At 42.1% G+C, this 11,660-nt stretch overlaps 1 protein-coding gene across 1 annotated transcript; it reads left to right on the top strand.

Annotated features, from left to right (window-relative positions):
- The first annotated feature begins 4,285 nt into the window (after nucleotides 1-4,285).
- LOC120052225 (zinc finger E-box-binding homeobox protein zag-1-like) lies at nucleotides 4,286-6,587 on the top strand. The gene is given in 4 exon segments (XM_038999049.1): nucleotides 4,286-4,483; nucleotides 4,710-4,821; nucleotides 5,060-5,935; nucleotides 5,938-6,587. Coding segments are annotated over 4 exon segments (1,347 nt in total). The 3' UTR covers nucleotides 6,099-6,587.
- Nucleotides 6,588-11,660: the final 5,073 nt, after the last annotated feature.

Below are 11,660 nucleotides of genomic sequence, written 5' to 3'. Positions count from 1 at the left end.
ACACAACCTGCCAAGCCGCACTGCTTCTTGACACACTGTTCGCTTAACCCGGAAGCCAGCCGCACCAATGTGTCGGAGGAAACACCGTATAGCTGGCAACCGAAGTTGGCTTGCAGGCGCCTGGCTCACCACAAAGAGTCGCTAGAGCGAGATGGGACAAGGACATCCCAACTGGCCAAACCCTCCCCTAACCTGGACGACGCTGGGCCAATTGTGCGCCGCTTCATGGGTCTCCCAGTTGCGGCCGGCTGCGACACAGTCTGGGATCGAACCAGAGTCTGCGATGCAGTGCCTTAGACCGCTGCGCCACTCGGGAGGCAGGAGGGTCTCAGCTTTCTGTAGGTTTTATATTTATTTCTCAATTTGGACTGCTGGAGCACCTTTTTTAAATGAAGTGTCTCATAGGCTATAGCTTTGAGATATATCTTATACGGGGCGGAGTAATTGCATAGGCCTATAGACATCATTGGGTATGCTGAAAAGTTTTCAGGACATTACATTAACTGTTAACTAACTACTTGAACTGTTAGTTAGCTGTGTAATTGATTAATCTATCAGCATATTATATTTAGTTTTCTAGCTAATGCATTTTGAGTTTCCACTTCCTCAGATGGTGAATTAGCCCAAATCCACATTTTATATATACACTGCTCAAAAAAATAAAGGGAACACTTAAACAACACAATGTAACTCCAAGTCAATCACACTTCTGTGAAATCAAACTGTCCACTTAGGAAGCAACACTGATTGACAATAAATTTCACATGCTGTTGTGCAAATGGAATAGACAAAAGGTGGAAATTATAGGCAATTAGCAAGACACCCCCAATAAAGGAGTGGTTCTGCAGGTGGTGACCACAGACCACTTCTCAGTTCCTATGCTTCCTGGCTGATGTTTTGGTCACTTTTGAATGCTGGCGGTGCTTTCACTTTAGTGGTAGCATGAGACGGAGTCTACAACCCACACAAGTGGCTCAGGTAGTGCAGCTCATCCAGGATAGCACATCAATGCGAGCTGTGGCAAGAAGGTTTGCTGTGTCTGTCAGGCCACATTTGTGGCCTGCTGGAGGTCATTTTGCAGGGCTCTGGCAGTGCTCCTCCTTGCACAAAGGCGGAGGTAGCGGTCCTGCTGCTGGGTTGTTGCCCTCCTACGGCCTCCTCCACGTCTCCTGATGTACTGGCCTGTCTCCTGGTAGCGCCTCCATGCTCTGGACACTACGCATCTTATTTAATATATATATATTAAATAAGATGTCGCTACTGTTGGTGCATGCAAATGCGAGTCATTTCAACTGAACATTGTGGTTACATTAATGAAGAATGAAATCAAATGAATGTTATTCATAATGAATTAATGATGCGTGTCAGGAGCTGGTCATTTTTCCAACACACCTATTATAGCGTTCGTATTTCATCGACACTGTCGAGTGCATACGGATGGCATGCCCATGCAGCTGATAATGGCCCATTCTAAACTAATTTCACACACATATATTATTTAGTATAAAGATCTTATAAATTGAGAGTAGTCTGATGGGAGAGAATATTATTACTTGTGAATGAGAGACTAATGAGCAGTGTGTGCAGTCTAGGCAAGAAACGGAGCGCATGCCTTTTTTGCAACTTTTTCAAATCGTCAATTGTTGCATCATGCAGCCCATATGTTTTGATTTCTAAGACATTCTAAGGTTTGTCTCACAACTAAAGTTGTCAAATAACTCGAAATGAATCATATAGGACATGTTACAAATGATCACTTTTTACACTCGACACAGAATAGCCATTGCGCACTCGCTCGGTAATCGTTAGAGAAAAATATCCTTTCTATTTTATTAATCAATGTACACTTATATTCTTGTAAATATAAAGTCATATAAAATAATTGCACAGGATTTAAGTATATTTTTTCTGCTATTGGCATGGCACTCCCAGATCGGTAACATACAGTTGGCCGACTCAATATGAAATTCTGTTCTTCTGAAATAGATTTTCTTCATATCATAATGTTTCTTAACACCAGCTATTGTGATGGTGTATATTAAATGGATTTGTAATCCATATTTCAATTTTAGATGTTCCAAAGGCGCGCATCAGCGGCTTGTATGCTTGGAAACCCGGAGATGCCAACCGTATTTGTTAATACATGGTCAATAACCTTGTTATTGTGGTCATTTTGCGTGACAGTTAACGGCTGACACATTTTCATGACCGCCACAGCCCTACCTGTACACACTGCAGGAAAAGGTTCTGAGAGGACCTACCTCAGGATACACCAGCAGAAAAAAAACATTCCACTCAGTAACATAGAAACCATTCCACACGATATATTCTGATGTTTGGATCAAACGTTGAATTAAAGACAAAGATTACTTTTCATTGTTGTCAGCAGAAAAGATCCACAGATGCATTTGGAATAACGAGAGTAACAGATTTCAGTGTTGAATATTCCTAGTTAGAATGTTGCATTCAGACATAAAACATATGTTACATATTGTGTTTGTATTGTGTAGGCTATATTATGTTCACAAATACATATTTCACTACTTCTATTCAACTAACTTTTTTCCCCAAGACACTTTTAATGAGAAAATGAATGCAGTTAATCAAGTTCATGGACATTTTTTGTTAAGACATATATGTGTGGATTTCATATGACGTATATACAACTTTGTTTAATAAACATTAACTTTCATTGGGATTCTATTTAGAAGAAATTACACCTGATCTCACCCTATTCTACATACACCCAACAGTGCTTTATAACCAATATACATGTAGGGCCTACATACAGTGCCTAGAGAAAGTATTCACAGCCCCTTTTCCCATTTTGTTTTGTTACGAAGTGGGATTAAAATGGATTTAATTGTAAAAATTCTCTGTCAAAGTGGAAGAAAAACTATACAATATATATTTTTTAAATCATGAAAATCACCTTTAGTAGCAATTACAACTGTGAATCTTTGAGTAAGTCTCAAAGAGCTTTCCACACCTGGATTGTGCAACATTTGCCCAATTTATTTTAAACAAAAATCTTAAATCCCTGTCAAATTGGTTGTTGATCATTGCTAGACAATCATTTTCAGGTCTTGCCATAGATTTTCAAGCAGATTTATGTCAAAATTGTAACTTGGCCACTCATTTGCGGTCTTCTTGGTAAGCAACTCCAGTGTAGATCTGGCTTTGTGTTTTAGGTTATCATCCTGCAGAAAGATGAATTCCTCCCAGTATCTGGTGGAAAGCAAACTGAACCAGGTTTTCCTCTAGGATTTTGCCTGTGCTTAGCTCCATTACGTTAATTTTTTTATCCTGAAAAACTCCCCAGTCCTTAATGATAACAAGCATACCCATAACACGATGCAGCCACAACTATGCTTGAAAATATGGAGAGTGGTACTCAGTAATGTGTTGTATTGGATTTGCTCCAAACATAACAGTTTGTATTCAGGACAAAAAGTTAATTGCTTTGTCACTTTTTTTTTTTTGCAGTACTACTTTAGTGCCTTGTTGCAAACAGGATGCACGTTTTGGAATATTTTTATTCTGTACAGGCTTCCTTCTTTTCACTATGTCAAAGAGGTTAGTATTGTGGAGTAACTACAATGTTGTTGATCCATCCTCTGTTCTATCACAGCCATTAAACTATGTGGCTGTCTTAAAGTCAGGGGTTGAATACTTATTGACTCAAGAAATTTCAGCTTTTCATTTTTTATTAATTTGTCAAAATTTAAAAAAAAAAAACATTCCACTTTGACATTATGGGGTATTGTGTGTAGGCTAGTGACCCAAAAAATCTCAATTTTAATCAATTTTAAATTGAGTCTGTAAAATAACAAAATGTGGAAAAAGTCAAGGTGCATGAATACTTTCTGAAGGAACTGTAACAGTGGAGGCTGCTGAGGGGAGAACGGCTCACAATAATGGCTTGAATGGAGTTTAATGGATGGAATAGAGTGAATGGAATGGTATCAAAACCATGAAAACCATGTCTTTGAAATCATTCCATTTACTCCATTCCAGACATTATTACGAGCTGTTCTCCCCTCAGAAGCCTTCACTGCACTGTACCTACACATACCCACACACTAACAAACACCTGCTGTGCACTTCAAAATAGTTCAGTCAGGTTTGACTGATGATGACTCATATTTACCCACATCATATTCATGTCCACCAGGATGAGTTTAACAACAATTAATTCTGTAACTAGGACTCAAGCGTAGTGTGGATGGGTAAACACTCCATGTTGAAAGTGTGTTCATCTGTGTGTACATACCTGAGGGAGTGTATGTCTATAATCTGTATCACCTGTCTCTTCCAGGAGGAGGAGGGTCCAGAGGTGCTGCTCGTGAAGGAGGAGGGGTGTGAGGAGGGTCTGGGGAACCCTGAGAGGACCATGGTCATGGATGACAACCAGACTACACCACCTCCTGAACCCACAGAGGAACCAGCTGAGCAGCACAGGACCACATACAGTCTCACTGAGGTGAGCCCACTGTGAACTACTGTCTGAATTAGGTCAGGTCTTAATTAATTTTGTCTTAAGTATGGGACCATGCCATTGAATTATCCAACCATTAGTATCAAATCAACTAACATGTATGCATTGTACTCATAGCAATCCCTCATTGCCCAATCAGAAGATGCTCCATAGCAGGGTGCTCATATCAGTTGTCTTGATCCAACATCCTCTCACTCTGTATCTCTTACAGTCAGTAGACATGGAGGATGGGAAGCCTGATCTGCTGCTGGTCAAAGAGGAGACAATAGAAGATGGACCAGAGAGCATTGATCTGCTGAGTGGACTAAAGATGGGGGAGCAAGGTAAGGGATAAATACATATGACCTACATACAGTAATAGATCTTCAATGGGAATAGCGATGCACCTGACTATTTTATCTTAATTTTCTTCATTCATACAATGAAATCAATACAACTTATGTTTACATACAACAAAAACACAATGTATGAACTTGACCATGTAATTGACTCAAAAACACTCCATATGTAGAGTTTTCTCTGCCATGTTTGTAAAGTCTATTTTCTAACCTCTTCCTGCAGGTGGTTGGTTGGAGGCTAACAGAGGAGACTGGGCGGCCATCTTGGATACCCAGACCAGTGCAGCCAAGGGCCCAGGGGACAACATCATTGAGCAGGCCAGGACCAGATGCGACATAGTGGGGGTCAATGGATGGAACAGCATTCTAAACTCTGGGCGGGGGAACAACGCTGTTAACCACAACCAGAAACAGACGGTCGAATACAAAACAACAGCTGAACTTAGTCTTCATGACAACAGACTGGCTGAGACCAGGGCGAGGCGTAGATTTGGCCAGCGTGGACGGGGAGGTGTCTGTATGAGAACAGCCACAGACTCTGCTAGCGATGCTCCATCCTGCTCCTATAGTTGTGATTCAGAGAGACTGATGGCGCCTCAGGTTAACCCCCTAACAGGTGCTGCCTTCAGCCTGCCTTCTATAGGATCTATCAACTGGAACATGGACCCTGCAACAACACAGACACTCCCTGGCCTTCATCCTCCTCACAATCTCCTTATATTAAACCAAACCTCAGACAATGCCAGTGCCTCAACACTAAATAGCTACACAAGCCCATTGACAAATGACAGTAGTAGAGATGGAATCAGTAAAGGTGGCATCGCCAAAGAGAAGCGCTTCCCGTGTTCATTCTGTGGGAAAGCCTTCAGTTTCCCCAAACAGGTGGAGATCCACCAGAGGATGCACACGGGGGAGAAACCATTCGGCTGCCACCTGTGCTGGGCCAGTTTTTCACACTCGTTCAGCCTGAAGAGGCACCAGAGGGTCCACACAGGGGAGAAACCATTCAATTGCCACCTGTGCCGGGCCAGTTTTTCACACTTGTTCAACCTGAAGAGGCACCAGAGTGTCCACACAGGGGAGAAATCCTGAAGCTGCCCCAGTGTGAGAAGAGGTTCTCCCACCAGCATCAGCTGAAGATGCTCCTGAAGGTCCACATGGGAGAGAGGCCGTTCGCCTGTACACACTGCGGGAAGAGGTTCTCAGAGAGGAGATACCTCAGGATACACCAGCAGAAAACATGGTCCATGTATAGAGTATAGTAACATGTAGTACTAGTTAGTGTGTTTGTAGTTAATTCTGTTGCTTTTGGATTTAGTAGGGAACTGGATGAGGTGAACTCCACCCAGCACAGCCAGAAGAGGACTGAGTTTTTCCTAGCCAACGTGCTTCTACATCTGCATTGCTTGCTGTTTGGGGTTTTAATCTGGGTTTCTGCTGATGTATAAAGAGCTTTATGAATGCATTTGATTGAAATTTGATTGAACTGAGGAAAGAATGAGTATGATGAGGCAGAGTAGATGATGTGGTGTGATGGTGTCTAGTAAAAATGCTTCACTAATGAAGAAATTTAGTCCCTTTAGGTTGATACTGGTGGTGTTATAGTGAGATCAGGATGGTGCCTTGTAATGTTAAACCTTTTCCGAAGTATTCTAAAATTCATTTTATCAAAGTAAGGGTTCCAGATTTACAGAAAAGGTCAAATGGTACCATTGTGAGAAAAGTTAATCTACTTGTATCGTTTTGTGCAATAAAAGTACTGTACGTAAAAGTTATGTGAGTAAATTACCATTTTGTTGAAATGAAATACAAAATTGACTCTGTGCTGACTGACTTGGTTATTTTTGTATCATTGTAGTTTCCCTTATCAGTCTAACCAAAACATTATACTTAATTATTTAATCAACACACACAGTCGTGGTCCTTGCACTTTTATCAAGTAACTGACCATTTTCCCTAAAAAATTTGTTGAAATTGAACATTGTATTTGGTCTCAAATGCTTTATTTCACTGTTAATATTACAGAACCTTTTGTTTTTGATTCATAACTTAATATATCCCTTTAAATCAGAAAATAAACAGAAATGGCATTGACTAAATTATTGACACCCTAAGACATAATATTTGGTAGCACAGCCTTTGGTCAAAATAACTGGTATAATCAAGCGCTTCCTGTAGCCATCGATGAGCTTCCTGCACCTCTGTACTGGCAGTTTGGCCCACTCCTCTTGCGTGCCATCTCCCAACTGCTGTTTTCAGGTCTCCACAAGTTTTCAATGGGATTTAGTTCTGTAGTCATTGCTGGCCACTTTAGCACAGTCCAGCGTTTTCTCTTGAACCATTCCTGGGTGCTTTTTGAAGTGTGTTTAAGGTCATTGTCCTGCTGGAAGACCTTTGACGGAGACCCAGCTTTCTGGCACTGTGTCTGACATTGCGATCTAAAATGCCTTGGTATTCTCCTGATTTCATGATGCCATGTACACGTTCAAGGCACCCAGTGCCAGAGACAGCAAAGCAACACCAAAACATCACTGAACCTCCTACAGTTTGACTGTAGGGAAGGTGTTCTTTTCTTTGAAGGCTTAATTCTGTAAACAGAGATGGTGTGCTTTACCAAGAATATCTAATTTGTTCTAATCTGCCGACAGGACATTCTCCCAGAAGGATTTTGGCATGTTCAGGTGTTAGGGCAAATTGCAGTCAGGCTTTCTTATGTCTCTCTCTCAGCAGTTGGGTCCTCCTGGGTCTCCTACCATATAACCCCCTTTCATTGAGTTGGCGACGGACGGTGCGAGTTGAAACTGTCATACCTTGTGTCTGAAGTTCAGCTTGAAACTGTGTGGCAGTTTATCGAGGTGCTTTCTCCACCATTGAAACAATCCTTCGCTGCAATCTTCCATCAAGTTCTCTTGCGGCCCCTTCCAGGGAAGTTGGCTACAGCGGCATGGGCCTTAAACTTCTTGATAACGTTACGTACGGTAGAAACAGGAACTCTGGAGATGGACTTGTAGCCTTGATTGTCCATGCTTGGCTACAATCTTGTGTCTGACCTCCTCAGACAATTCTCTGGTTTTCTTTATTTTCTCCATGCTCATTGCGGTACACACAGTGACAAAACAGGAGAATGAGTCCTTTTCTCTATTCAAACTTCGTCTTCTACTATGGTATAATGGTGTTCGCAACAATTAGATGTGCATTCCGCCACCTACTGTGCGGGTAGATAATAAGGATCCCAAAAAGGAAAATGTTTCGGTAAAAATAAATAAAATATCTTACAAACTACCAAAAAATAAATTAACTATACAAAATCAACCTGCTTTCTGTAAAAAACCCATTCTAATCAGGTCTAACAGAGGCTCAGAAGCCTCCTGTGAGGACGGGACAATAGTCCTTGGAGCCCCAAGTCTTTGAGCCTCAAAAACGTATCAGGCTGCAGATATGATGTCCAGCTTCTTGGACATCTTAGACACTTGTGCTGTACAATTAATCACTGTGGCTATAAATGTCACAACATACACCATCTTCACAATGAGTGTATCCAGATCACCTGATTGACTTAGGACACTATCAACTGGTTGCAATGAATGTACCACCATATCGCCAACACTGTTGCCCCTTGCCCCTTGACTCTCTTCACCGCCTCCACATAGGAGATCCGCTGCGCAACCCTGATCCTTGACACCTGGACCTCCTTTACCCTAACAGGACACTCAAGAAAGTCCGGAGTATGATGCCCACCACAGTTGCAACATTTTCCATTCACAGATTTTTCAATATGATACTTCTCCCGTCTGCAAACATTTGACACGTGACCATATCCTTTACAATTTCTACAATGATTGTGGACTACAGGAAAAAGAGGACCGAGCATGCCCCCATTCTCACCGACGGGGCTGTAGTGGAACTACAGGTTGAGAGCTTCAAGTTCATTGGTGTCCACATCACTAACAAACTATCATGATCCAAACACACCAAGACAGTCGTGAAGAGGGCACGACAATGCCTATTTCCCCTCAAGAGACTGAAAAGATTTGGCATGGGTACTCAGATCCTCAAAAAGTTATACAGCTGCACCATCGAGAGCATCCTGACTGGTTGCATCACCGCCTGGTATGGCAACTGCTCGGCCTCCAACCGCAAGGCAATACAGAGGGTATTGTGTATGGCCCATGTCATGACGTGGGGGAGGTTTATGACCCCCCCATAAATGCCTTTCCCCTTTTTCCCTTTCTACTCTACCGATGTGACTCTTGAAATTCCCTTGGTTAACATTGAGAGAGAGTCTGGTGACATCAAAAGATGGGAACGGAACCATATTTTGGTAATCCAACCAGCTGAAAATATGTGTTGGTACTAAATGAATATGATGCCAGATCAGTTGGCGTCTAAGACATTATTACTGATGATATCACGACATAAACTGTATCTTGGAAAGTCTACACATTCTAGTTATCAGATTCACATGGAATTGTTGTGCAATTTAAATGTTTAAATATTAAACTATTTGTGAAAAAATTAAATGTAATTTTAGCTTCCAAATGAGAGAATTGGGTTTTCATGAGTGAACTATGCTCAACTCAGTGGCCCTGCCCATGTGAACAGACATTGGTTATAAACTATGAAACACACCCTTTTCTCCCCTCCTATATAAAGCCCTTGACGAAAATGTAATTTTCTGTTCCGAGGACGTTAGGGCGACCGTCTTACGTTAAAAGGGTTCAGATAACCTAATGAAACCAGCATCGAATTTCAACGTGAAGATGACGGTCAACACGCTGAAAGGATGAATTTCGACTATACCAGCCAGAATATAGCATGAGCTTAAAAGTATGGCAACTTGGTATGAACTTTGAACTCTTATTCACTCCAGAAGTGATACCTCCTAGCCGTTGAGTTAGCAGCAGTCGCTAAACATGGGCTAGGAGAGGACGGACAGAGTATCCATTCTACCACGCTCCAGTTCACCACTAGACAGTCTTCAGAGGACCAGGGATCCATGCTGGACAACCCGGCCTACGATCTACGACCAATCTACCGAAGCGCAGCTCAGAGTAAATATTTATTGCATTCTCCTTTTTCAAATGGGGGGTAATTTAGAATGCATAAGATACTGTATTTACGATAACATAGCTTCTCCCTTTGTTACTCAGTCTTCCAGCTCTTTCACTCAAACCCTTTCTTTGTGTAACCAGCCGTCGTATCTGTTCCGTCCACCAGGGACGTTTTCTTTATGACATAATTTGTAATCAATGTATGATCCATTCTGTGTGATTATTTAGGTGTTTAGTAAATAAATAATTATACCAAATTTTGTATTGCTGATTCAACTTGTTAGCCAGGGTTCGTGAAGATAACCAAGAATTTACAACTTTCAGATGAGACTAAATAAGGTGACGATTAAATATTGATGTAAAAGATTACCAGGTCTTTAAGAGCTTATTCGGAAGATAACAGCACTATAAACATTATTTCGTGGTGCTCCGACTTTCTAGTTAATTATCTACCTGATTAGCTTAATCAGGTAATATTAATTACAGAGAAATTATTTTATAGAATAGCATGTCATATCACTTAATCCGGCATAGCCAAAGACAAGACACCCAGTACATCACTGGGGCCAAGCTTCCTGCCATGCAGGACCTCTATACCAGGCGGTGTCAGAGGAAGGCCCTAAAAATTGCCATAGACCCCAGCCCCCCTAGTCATAGACTGTTCTCTCTGCTACCACATGGCAAGTGGTCCTGGAGTGCTAAGTCTAGGTCCAAAAGGCTTAACAGCTTCTACCCCCAAGCCATAAGACTCCTGAACAACTAATCAAATGGCTACCTGGACTATTTGCATTGTCGTCACCCCATTAGTACTCATTAGTACCGTCAGCTGTGCTTAATTGCCTCTGATCACCTTGACTCACATGCCGGGCTGGGCTACTGTCCGTGGGAGCAGTCTGCCCTCTGGTGGTCCTTCCACAACAGTCAGCAATCCAGTAGGACCTGGACTTGGTGTTGATGGTGGGAGAGACTGGACCTCAGGCCCCGGATTAGGATCCTGAATCAGAAGCCTTCGCTCTTCCTTCCCGAGTTGGAACCATGATCCAACCACGAGGTACAGTGACTTCACCAAAACCACCACACAGAACAACCAAATCACATTTTATTAATCACATGCTTTGTCAACAACAGGTGTAGACTAACAGTGAAATGCTTAATTACGGCCCCCTCCCAAACAATGCAGAAAGATAAATAATATAGAAATAACACACAATGAGTAACAATAACTTAGCTATATAGACGGGGTACCAGTGGACAAGGGGAACCAGTGGACAGGTGGACTGAACAACCTCAGTCCTGGTGGTCATCAGAGAGACGGAGGCTCCAGTCAGGGATCTAGTCTGCAACCCAGACCCTTCTCTTCACAGTCTCAGTGCAGGGATGATACAGGGCCTGGGGCTGATAGAGATAGACCCTCCTGTTCCTATGATTCAAACACCACAGTATCCATGATGAACAGAGCAGGTCACCCTGGGCTTCAGCCTTCACAGACAGTGGTGGGAGACCCCCCTGGTGGGAGTCTAACAGGAAGTCTGTCTTCTCTTTCAGGATCTAATGCTTGGTGAGTGACTTCATAGAAAACCTGGTTCTAGCCTTCCTCAGTTTTTTTTGTTTGTATTTTGTATTTATTAGGATCCCCAATTAGCTGCTGCCTCCTGGGGTCCAAACAGGAAAAAAAAACACAACAAATAAAATGCATAATATAAATAATGACATTAACAAACTTCTAGCATACACTGAGTGTACAAAACACTAGGAACACCTTCCTAATAGTAC

Source organism: Salvelinus namaycush, chromosome 8 (assembly GCF_016432855.1).
Source record: "Salvelinus namaycush isolate Seneca chromosome 8, SaNama_1.0, whole genome shotgun sequence".
Taxonomy (NCBI): domain Eukaryota; kingdom Metazoa; phylum Chordata; class Actinopteri; order Salmoniformes; family Salmonidae; genus Salvelinus; species Salvelinus namaycush.
Note: the sequence above shows the minus strand (reverse complement) of the source record. Positions and strands in the feature narration are given on the sequence as shown.